At 51.4% G+C, this 11,384-nt stretch overlaps 1 protein-coding gene across 5 annotated transcripts in view; it reads left to right on the forward strand.

Moving 5' to 3' along the window:
• The window catches only part of UBTF (upstream binding transcription factor), a 31,839-nt gene extending 23,596 nt beyond the window's left edge, over positions 1 to 8,243 (forward strand). For all 5 annotated transcript variants that reach the window (XM_090044225.1, XM_090044230.1, XM_090044228.1 and 2 more), the window contains 3 exons: positions 1,255 to 1,323; positions 2,257 to 2,391; positions 3,814 to 8,243. In XM_090044225.1, coding sequence (XP_089900351.1) covers positions 1,255 to 1,323; positions 2,257 to 2,391; positions 3,814 to 3,927 — 318 coding nt within the window. In that variant the 3' untranslated portion in view covers positions 3,928 to 8,243. The remainder of the gene's footprint in view (positions 1 to 1,254; positions 1,324 to 2,256; positions 2,392 to 3,813) is intronic.
• Positions 8,244 to 11,384: the final 3,141 nt, after the last annotated feature.

The following is an 11,384-nucleotide window of genomic DNA, read 5'->3' on the forward strand; positions in this document are numbered from 1 at the left end:
CCACCCCTGCATCCCTCGGGAGACTGTTACAGAGGGAACATGCTCCTTTGTTAATAGTCCAGTAGCACCCAGAGGCCTCAACAGGGTTCAGGTCAGGACCCTGAAGAGCTTCCCCTCTAAATAGACAAACCAGAAGGGAAGTGACTTGCTCAAGGTGACACAGCAAGTTGGTGGCAAAAGTGGAGGTAGATACAGGTTTGTAGATTTATAGCCTCTGTAAATAACATCCCACTGTGAAGGCTTTCAGCAGTTGATGGTTGGTGCTCTCACCTCTCAATCTGCAGATGATACCAAGTTGGGTGGGGGTGCATATGCCTTCATGAGGAATGTGTGTGTGGGAGGGGGGCGGGGGGGTAAGTTTAGGATTCAGAATGACTTTGATAAACAGGAGAAATAGTTTAGTGTTAACATAATTAATTTCAATAAGGACAAGTGGAAAGCCCCACATTTAGGACAGAACAGTTACGTGCACAAGTACAGACTGGGGAAGGGCTGGTCAGACTTCAGCGCTGCAGAAAAGGAACTAGGGATTACAGTGTATCATAAACTGAATTTGAGCCAGCAGTGTGCAATTTTGGCAAAAAAGCCAATTAGTATGTTTAGTGATAGGACCATCACTTGCAAGTCAAGGAAAGTGATCCTTTCATTCTGTTCAGCACAGGTGAGACCTCACTTGGAGTACTGTGTCCAGTTTTGGGACCCACACTTCAAGAAAGATGTGGACAAATTGGAATGAGTCCACTGGAGAGCAACAAAAGTAATCAAAAATCTAGGGAATATGACTTGCCAGGAGAGGTTGGAAGAATGAAGATTATTTAGTCTGGGATAGAGGAACTTGGAGCAGGGGTGTTGATAACAGTCTTCAAATACCTGAATGGTGGTTATAAAAATTATGGTGATAAACTGTCCTCTGTGGCTACAGAGGACAGGACAAGGATCAATGGTCCAAAACGGCAGCAAGAGAAATGTAGTTTAGAGATTAGGAAGATTTTTTTTACTACTTGGGTGCTTTAAACATTGGAACAGATTATTACATAGAGCAGTTGTGGAATCATTGCAGAAATATTTTAAGATCAGTTGCACAAAAACTTGACTGAGCTGGTTTAGACATTGCTGCCCCTGCCTCAGGCAGGTGTTGGACTAAATGACCTCCTGAGATTCCTTCCAGTTCTCTTCTGTGCTTCTTGGGGAACAGAGGAGCCTCCTTCAGGGCCATGCTGAGGTGTTTGCTTTTTCTCTTTCCCTCCTTTGCAGAAGCGCAAGAGCATGGGGAAGGTGAGGGGGCCAAACCCCAAGATGAAGCCCACAATGCAGTCCAAGTCGGTAGGTACTGCCCTGCTGCCTCCTACCCAGGATGGCTCCGTGGAATGGTGCCTGCCCTTGCCCCCCCCAGGAACCCTTGCTAGGGCTAATCTTCCTCCAGAGCTATATCCTAGAAGGGCAGTTCCTTGAAGAGCCAGGGTGCAAGGAGAAGTCCCCAAGCAGCTGTGGTGTTAGTGTCAGTTGGAAGAGGGAGATGTTACTGTATTCAGGGCTGGGAGAGCATATCAAAATACCCTTGTGCTTCCCTTGTTCTGCCCTAAGGGTCTTGAAGAGCTTGAGGCCTCATGAAGAGAGTGGACAGGGTCAGTCTTCTGCCAGTTGACCGATGGGGAAACAGGCAGGTGGTAAAACTGGCCCACAGACATGTAGTGAGGTATTAGGAACTGGGAACAGAACCCAGGAGTTCTGTCCACTCTATGTGTTGGCTCCCTAAAGAGAAAATGGGGTAATGCAGGTTCCTTTCCCACTGTGGCAGGGGGGATGTGAACTGTAGTGGACCACTAGCTTGAGCTGACAACCATAGCACCTGCTTGATCTGGGCTCTGGAAACCACCTTTTGGGGAAGGTCCCCAATTTGTTGCCCCTGGAAACCACCTTTTGGGGAAGGTCCCCAATTTGTTGTCAGAGATTTAATGCAGCTCTTCTGGATGAGCGAAGTTCAGAGCTCCAGCCTTCAAGTATAGCCAAAAGCCTTGGAGCTCCTGGCTTCCCTGGCGCTTCTGGGCTGGGGGCAGGTTTCCAGTTTTGCTGATGGCTCTGATATGTCAGCTAGGACCACTGCTGGGACTAGGCACACGGTGGCTCCTGTGAGGATTTCACAGGGTTCCTGCCCACGGGGGGGGGGGGGGGGGGAAAGTCTCTATCCATGGGGAGGAGTGGGGCAAGCCATGAGACCCATTTGAAACTACAGACTGAGTTCTGCATGACCCGCAGGAATCCGAGGAGGATGAGGATGATGATGACGATGAGGAAGAGGATGACGATGATGATGAGAATGGGGACTCGTCTGAGGAAGGCGGGGACTCATCAGAGTCCAGCAGTGAGGAGGAGAGTGAGGATGGGGATGAGGTGAGGCTACCTGATCTGCACCAGGGATGAGTCTGGGTCTCTGGGGACCATGAGGCCAGTTATGTTGGTCCATCATCCTGGGGTCCCAGCACCCTGGACATGGATAGCACTAGGTTTTTGAGAGAACTTGTCCTTTGTAAATACAGGGCTTGGGTACACAGTGGGTCCAATGCTCAGGTTGCATCTAGAATGTAAATCTCATTGACCTCAGAGTTGCTGCAGCTGTTTACAGCAGCTGCGGGGGGGTGGTATATGAATCATAAGTTGATGGCCTCCAGCCTTTTCTGCAATGCAGGGAACTGCAACCCAGAGGCAGTATATGCACAGAGAAGCCCAGAAATCCCCTGGGCCAGCCATTGCTCTTGTGTGCTCAGAGACTGCAGCTTGAAGCCTGTAGCACTCTGCTGCCTGAGACTATTCAGTATCTTGTCTGTCATACCTGGGGCCTGAGCCTTATCTTGGGTACTGTGGGGCAAATGTGAAGTGAGTCACTGAAGACACAGGAGTTGCTCTGGATTCACACTGGTGGCAGACGAGTCAAAATCTGGTTAGTAGCACTGGAAACAGGAGCTCTGTGCTGTGGGTTACAGCCCTACAGGAACCACAGGAGTGAGCTGCAGCAGGATTTGAAAACTCTTCAATTCACTTGTCTTCTGGTTGCATTGGTTCCTCATGCTATAAGGTGGGGAACCAAGGTGGGCAGAGGGACTGGTGCCTTGCCTCAGAAACATAGCAAGGCAGTGGTGGAGCTGTGAATAGAACCCAGGATATAGAGCCTAGGAATGAGCCCCCTGTGCTTAAGCCACATACCAGCCCCATCTTGATGGAGGAGGAGAAAGCTGTAAATCAGCTGGCCAGCACCAAATGGCTGAATGCTTGTAACAATCCCTCTTGCCCCAAATAATGGGCAAATTGATAGCAACAAAATCTCAGGCTGTTTCTTATTCTTGAGAGTGTTTTGGAGTGAAGAGGCCAAGTTTCAGTCTATTTTAATCAGTGACTGATTCACCTTCTAATAAGCTGCTGGGAAGTGCAGTTCTGCCGGTAGGCACCCTTTTTCTGGCTGTTGCCGGCTCTTACATGCCAAGCAGGATTTGACTGGAGCAGAGCTTGCATGGGAGACCCAATCTTCAGGAAGTGGTTTTAGTGATTCAGGAGTTTGGTATTTGTGGAGCCTGCCCAGTGCTGATGCCCTAGACTGGTGCTTGGGGGTACTGGGCTGCCAGACTTCCCTTGAGTTGGACGGGACTTATTTGACAAGTAGGCCTTGTCTGTACTGGTCTGATGTGGGAAAAGGTATGCAAGCCACACCTAGCACTGGGGTCGTACCCCACACTGGGGCTTTTGAAGGGTAAATTACCTCCCGGGCTCCTACCCCCAGCACAGCCAGACTGCTAAGCCTTTCTTCGCCTCCCACCCCAGAATGAAGATGACGATGAGGAGGATGATGATGACGACGATGATGACAACGACTCCGAGGGCAGCAGCTCCTCCTCCTCCTCTTCAGGCGACTCCTCTGACTCGGACTCCAACTGAAACGCCCACCCGCCACCTTCTTGCCATACTCTTAGTAATATTCTTCCCCCTCTTTGGAACAGTAACGTCCTGACCGGAGCCCTGGGTTGATGGTTGTGAGGCGGGGCAGAGGGGAATCACTGTGGCTAATTTCCCTCCCCCTCCACCTCCCCACCCTGCAGTGAATTTCAAGCTAAGAGGAGGCAGCTGGCAAAAACAATGGAGGCTTTTTGAGCAGTGTTGCGGGGGGAGGGTGGGGGGGTTATTCTGTGTTGTGTTTTTCTCCATAGAGTTTGTGCTCAATCCTGTTTTGGGGGGAGGGAAGAGAGGGGGGTGATTTTTGTTTTTTTCATACTGCCTTCCCTTGTCCTGCCTCCTGCTGCCTCTCTCCCCCTCCAACTTCCAGCTACCAGCTCCGGACTTTATACAAAACAAAATCCTTTTTAAAAACAAACAACGACAGATACGTCCTGGCAAGAGGCGCGGAGCGTTGTTCTGGACTGCAAGCCACCGCAGCTCAGGACTTAGCTGCGGGGACGATCTCCCTCTGCCTCTCCGACGCGAGGAGGGGACAATCTTGTACAGTCTTGAAGCTGCACCCGGAGCTCCTGGAGAGCAAAGTCCCACTGCACTTACGAGCTCCCGTAATGAACTTCACACACAGCATTTCCCTCTGGGGACAGGGGGAGAAATTTTGTGTGCGTGCGTGTGTGGGTGAGTGTGTGTGTGTGTGTATGCGTGCATGTGTGTTGGAGGGGTGGGGGTGTGAAGGGAGTTCAAAGAAGATGTTGCCCAGTATATTTTTGGGAGGGGGGGTGCAGGGAGGGGCTGACATTTGTGAGGAGGGGGTCACCAAGGCTGCAAAATGGCAGCTGGAGCCTTTGATTAGGGGCTGATAGTGGCATCAGCTGCCTAAATGGCAGTCAGCCCATCTTGCCAGAGCAGCCTTTGAACAGAGCTGGTGGCAGGTGGGTCCCATATCTGACTTTTTGTTTTCTTTTTATAATGAAGCGACCAATTATTGTACCAACATGGGGCATTTGTTGATGGTGTTTCCGGGAGGGTTTGGGCAAGGGGCTCTGCCACAAGGAGAGATTGTGTGTGTCGTCGGTGGTTGTTGTGTTGTTGTTTGGTTTTTTGTTCTGGTTTTTTTTTCCTTTTATAAAACAAGGAAGATCCATCTTTTTTTTTTATAACCAAACTCTCAGTCTTTGGCTAGCTGGATGGGCAGGTGCTGTACCCTTTTGCTCCCTGCAGCGCGCTGGCCTCAGCGCCCGCCATGCAAAGAACTGGGGATTGAGAGGGGGCAAGCCCCAGCTGTACCACAACAGGGTCTCTGGAGTGGGATTGTGGTGCAGACCCACCTCCATTTCCACAGCCAAGCAGGTAGCGAGGGAGGCGCTGACCTGTGTTCCCCCAATGATCGTTGTTTAAATTGATTTGAAGGAATGATGGAAAAGTAGCTTCAGGCTCCAGCGGCTGAGATCTGAACTCACAGGCAGGCCACTCCTCTGGGAGAGGAGCTGCCGATTTATATATTGGTGTATCACGGGCTATGTGTTACTATATAGACATGGACGGCTGTCTTTGTTTTCAGTTGAGAGCCATAACTAGCATCTCATCCCTCTCCTTTTCCGGTTAGGGCTGCTAGCCAGCATGGAGGGGGCTCCATGAGTGCTCTAGGTGGGCCTGCCAGAGAACAGGCCTATGGAGCCTCCTGCTTCATGCTCCAGCCCATCGGCTGTTACATGTATGAGGGTGAAGCCCACCCCACGTAGAGGTTTGGCATGAGCCCTTGGCTCCCCCATCAGCAGGTTCTGGGCCTGGCACTTTCCCTGATGCCAGACTGGGGCTTTTCTTCCAGGGGCAGGAAGAGGGAGGTTTCTGGGTGCAAATAGCAGGAGGTGTCTATTTGCACCCTGTATGGGAGTGGGGGGGCCAGTTGGGCAGTAGGGCCATGTTGTTTTGTGCTTCCACACTCTTCCCCTTCCCAGCCCAAAGGCCGCTCGGCTTCTGGGGTGTCTTCTGCTGGATGTTTGTCTTGGCCAACAGAAGCCATGTGGCAATGCCAGCAGAGTGTATCCTGGGACTTGCGTGTTCCTTTCCCCTTCTTTCCCCTTCTGCATTCACAGCACCAGCAATTTCATCTGTCACCTGGCTGTATTCTGCTCCCCTCCTGCCCTTCCGACGACTTGGTCCCCTGCACCCTTGAAGCTGGGCAGAAGAACAAATGTGGGTCCCTGTTGTGTCCCTTCTTCCCCTCCCCTAGCAAACCAGCTATTTCTTCACCACTTTCTTTTGCCATGGCTGGTGGAGTTAGGAGAGGGGGCAGTGACAGTATTTAGCAGGAACAGAACAGAACCAAACAGCTGGCAGTCAGCTTGTTACTGGAGTCTTTTCTGCTTCCCCTCCCTGAGCTGCACCCCCTGCTGCCCCCCAGGGACATGGCTCCTCCCTTCCCCCAGGGCAGACTTATTGCCCTGCCTGGTCTGTAGCAAGAGGGCAGAGGAGAGGAACAGTGTTTGGATGGTAACTGTTCTTTAGAGGGCTCAGCTTGCGCCTTGGGTGTCTTGTGCTGGACCTAATGAAGTCCCAGCAGGGGATTATGACATTTGGGGGTGGGCTGTGCTGCTGCATTTTTGTTTTCACTTGTTCCTATATGAAAAATTTGTCTGCCTTCTGATGGATGAAGTCCCTGGCTTGGGGGTCTGGCCAGGCAGGGGGGCAGTCTAAACGGTGGGTTGGGAAGAGTTTTGAGGGCACTAGTGGGAGCAGACAGGAGGGCTGGCTGCATTTGGCAGGGCTCAGGCCTATGAATAGAGGAAATCTCACAGCAGATGGAGGGGTTAGCTGCTGGCCCAGGGGCCTCTGACTCTGTCTCACTCCCCTCCCCCTTCTGTCCACTGCAGCCCCCCACTTCTCTCAGATGAAGCTGGGGGGTCCTGCTGGGCTTAAATTTCAGCCTGGTGGCCTTTCCACACATACAACATGCAGAGGGACCTGAGTCTTCTCAGCAGCTTTTGCTTTCTGGGGTTTAGCAGGGTCAGGAGAGCCTAGTGGGGAGAGATTTCATGTTCCCAATCCTTACCTGAGCAGTGGCAGTGGTGGTAGGGAGGGGGGAAAGTGCCCAATGCCAGTAAATCACCTGGGCCACACCATAGAGATGGGGAGGGGGTCACCATACAAAGGACTCCTTTCTTCTAGGAAGTCGGAACAAACTCGTGCTCCTCTTGGACCGGAGTTTGCTGGATGCAGCTCTGCTGTGATCTCGTCTGGGCCAGGATGTGAGCTGTTCAGGCCTGAGCTCCTAAAAGCCGGCACTTTCCTCCCTTTCGCTGTGAGGGCTGGATTGCATGGCATTGTTCTCTCCCCAGGCCCCTCCTGCAGGACATGATGTACATGCTTTTGGTCAACCAGGCTGAAGCAAAGGCTGTTTAGTGCTGTCTTGCATTCAGCCCTTTGAACTGTCAAGATAGAAATACCCCTGCTTTCTTGGCTGTTGGCCTAGTTCCTAGGACCTATTGAATGGAGGAAGTGGGACACATGAGGGTCTGCAGTGAGCATGTCATTCAGCCCACTCCTGGGGTGCTTGAACCCTGCTCCATTTGAGAGAAACAGACAATCCTTGTAGATTTAGCCAAGGGACTCCAGTGGTGAGGGAAAACATATGGTCCTGTCCACCCACCCCTCCTCTCACTGTGTGTGTGTGTGTGTGCGTGTGTGTGTGTGTGTTAATGTGACGTGCCCATGATGTCTGATCACCCCGCCTGCTGTTTTGTGCCCATCTGTCTGTCCTTGTCCTGATGTCCCCTTCCCTCCCCACCTCAACTCAATCCTTTTTGTTTTTCTTTTTTTTTTTCCCCCCAGCGGGGGAAACTGAGTTCATTTTGCTGAATGTGCCCAGCGCTATTGTATTTTAGTGGATGTGTTTTTAGTACAAAAAATTACAAAAAAAAAAAATAATTTTTTCTGTTTTAAAAAAAAAAATTCTTACAGTACCGACATTTTTTTTAAAGTTACAGGGGGGAAAAATAGTTTGTACTGTAAGAGAATTGAAGCTAAGTGCATTTTTGCACTGCCACAAAAAACAATGAGACTTTAGATGGAAGTTCTTGTGAATTACAAAAAAAAACAAATCCTTTTTTTTTTCTAATATTTAAAGAGTGTTTTTGTAGGTTTAAAAAAATAATTAAAAAAACAAACAAAAAAAACCCAACTTCAATTTGTATTGCTCAGTGGGACTTAGAAATCAAGTCTGGACAGACTTAAAACTGTGGAGGTTTTTTTTTTGTTTTGTTTTGTTTTTGGTTTTTTGTATAATAAAGTGAAAAATAATGTTTCTGTTCTCATGTCATTACTATAAAAAAAATAAAACTTTAGGAAAAAACATGTGTAAGGCGGTTCTGTGCCCTGTGTTTTTTCATAGATTTGTTCAACCTAATACCAAAGGTATTTGCCATGTAGACACAGGTACTGGTCACTTGTGGAAATGCTGGGTGGACTTGAAGGGGTGGAATTTTCTGGGATGCTTTTTATGTGGGTTGAACTATTCCAGTATTCCTCAGCCTCTTCAGGCTCACAGCCCCTTATTCCAAATTCAATCTTTGTAATTTTCTTACATTAGAGTGGAGGAGTATGTGTTTCAGGAGACTGATGGAGAGCACATGACCCAGCTGGGGTCAGGATGTGTGAAGAAGGGAGATTTTCTTTGTTTTAGAATGTAATAAAGTGTTCTGTGCCCTGGGACTTTCACCCCCCACCTTCCCACCTCTCCTGGGGGTCATGACCCACTCGCTGACTGATAGCCCCTGGACTCAACAATGGGCCTTAAGCATCTATGAATTTTAGTATAACTCTTAAGTGTTGGCTTTAGTGCTTATGCCAACAACATATCTTTAGAGAATTAGGCCTTAGTTGAGACAGTGCCCAAGGATCTCAACACTCCCAAAGACCTGATCCTACATATAACACCATAGGAAAGGGTCTCCTGGCCATTAAGTCAGACCCCGCAAACTTCAAATTCATTTGTGCACATTGGTAGTAGCTGTGAAGTCAAGAAGGGAAGGGGGTGGTGGGAAGATGGTTGTATAGCACCAGCACAACAGACCCTGACTCATGGAACTAGGGGCAGAATCTAGGGCTGGGGCAGGCAATTATTTTGGGCAGAGGGCTGCTTGCTGAGTTTTGGCAAGCCATCGAGGGCCGTGTGGCAGGCAGCCCAGGGCAGATTATTATTAATTTTCTAAATTTTTTAGGGGCCCTGCAGGCCTGATAGAATGGCCTGGCGGGCCACATTTGGCCCCTGGGCTGCATTTTGCCTATCCCTGGTCTAGGGTGTGCCACAGCACAGTTACATCCCTTCTTCTGCAGTGTAGGTCAGATGCCCATAGCTTAAATTCTCCAGGTACCCAGTGTGATCCCTTACAGAGTCCAAGGCGTGGCTGGAGCCCCAGGGCTGGTGGGACACCCAGGGGTCTAAGCAGGGAACAGGTAAAGAGGAGGATGGATTCCTGCTCCTGTTGTTTCTAGCTAACCTGGGGCTGGGGAAAACTACAGGCCCACTCTTAAGCCACTTCAGACCAGGGCCTGTGGGAAACAGCTTGCTCACAGGATATCAGGCAGCAGTTGATGGGCCTTTGCTCCCTGTCCTCTCCCCTGGGTTTCCTCCCGCTGGAATGGGGGCTCCAGTTTGGGGGAGTGACTGTGGGGTGTCAGGAGGGTTGAGAATAGCATGGTGTGGGTAATGCCCCCTTCCAGCACCTGCTCCTGACCAGTGGGGAACGTCTGGAGTGACTGGGCAGGGAGCAGGCATGCCTGGAAGGGGGCATCCCCAACCACCTCTGATCCCTAGCCAAGCCCAGCACCCTGTGCAGCTTCTCATAGGAGCAACCCTGGAGCTTCCTTCCCCCTGGTTCAGCTGGAAACAGTGGCAGCAGTGGAGGGGTTCTCTCTTCCCGCAATGAGGCAAACCCTGCTGGAGAAGGGGAGGGAATGGGAAGGAAGGAGTGGTGCCTGCATTGAAGGGGAGGTGGTGGCAGTGAGAGCAGGGTCAGGGTAGGGAGGTTTATCAGAGAGGACTCAAAAAAGTCCTGGGCAGCTGCTGCTGTGGCTCTGTCTGCTTGTGGCTGCGGGGGCTGCAACCAGGCCTGTAGTGCTGGTGGCATCTATTACACCCTCTTGAATTCCTAGATCTGCCTGTTGTATGGCACCAAGGGACTGGACTGAGCAGATGATTTCTGAAGTGAGGAGCAAAGTGGGCTCCCAAGCATCTGCACTCAGCAGGGTGCAAGGGCTGTCAGCCGTGCAGCTCCCATGCTGCTGCAACCCTGTCCAGAATATTTTAAGCTTAGGTCCTCACTCCCTTACCTTCTAAAAGACCTGCCTGGCTCACAGCCAGGTACTCCAAACAGCTTACATGGGATTCCAGATGTGTAAGGGCCACTCTGCACTGCCTTTTGTAGGCATGAGGCAAGGTGCACAGCAGAGAAGAGCCAGGCCATGTGGGTGGAAGTGGCATGTGAGGCGGAGATTGAGTCACTGGTGTTCTCCTGCCTGTATTTTAACTGCTCCAGAGTGGCACTAGATGTCGCTGTGCTATCCCAGAAGCTGGACTGGGTGCAATCATTTATACATTCTCGTTGCACCGGGGAATAGCTACTTGGTGACCTGGAGAGCATTTGCTCCTATTGCCTTGGTGTACCTAACTAGAAAAGGAACCAGGCCCTTGGCTCTAGAGAAAGGGCTAATAGCTCCAAGCTCGATGGTGGGTCAAGGCAGTCTGGGCACACTTCATGAGCATCAGAGTAGTGAGTAAACCCCAACCCATTCCCCACTTTCCAGTGCAGGTACCTGCAGCCCCACTCAGTTTGCTCCCTGCCCTGCAGCTCTGCCTTTGCACCACCCATTCTCCCGTCTCTGAGAGGCCTGTGTGCCCTCAAACCAGACAGTGGGCAGGCTCTGGACCTGAAGCAGCTGCCTTGGTGGAGTGTGTGCAACCAGCTTTGGCACCTGCCCGTGCTTGGGTAGCAAGGCTGCGCCAGCGGCACTGGGGCTGTGGGGTAGCCAGGTTTCTCCTTGCCCCTTTCCCTGCCACTGGGCCCTCTCCCTTCTTGGGTAGCTGTTTGAAGCCAGAGGCTGGTGGCAGGGAAGGCAGCATGGGCAGGCCCAGGGGCAGCCAGGGCAGGACTGGGTGGGTGGGTGGGAAGCAGAGGGAAGCCCCCTGGCCTAACAGAACACTTGCTATTATGGGCTGTCTGGCAACGGTTGCTACGGCAGGCCAAGCAGGGGGAGCCTCCCTTCCCTGGGGAACCCTGGAGCCCCCCGGCCCAACAGAACCCGGCTACTATTATGGGCTGCCTGGCAACGGTTGCTAGGGCCGGCCAAGCTCCAGCTGCAAGAGCGCGGGGCTACTGAGAGTCGAGGCAGCTACAGCGACAGGTCAGCACCAGCCCGGCTGCGCGCACGACCCCCTCCCGCTG

This window comes from Crocodylus siamensis, chromosome 4 (genome assembly GCF_052110815.1).
Source record: "Crocodylus siamensis isolate JL-2025a chromosome 4, ASM5211081v1, whole genome shotgun sequence".
Lineage (NCBI taxonomy): Eukaryota > Metazoa > Chordata > Crocodylia > Crocodylidae > Crocodylus > Crocodylus siamensis.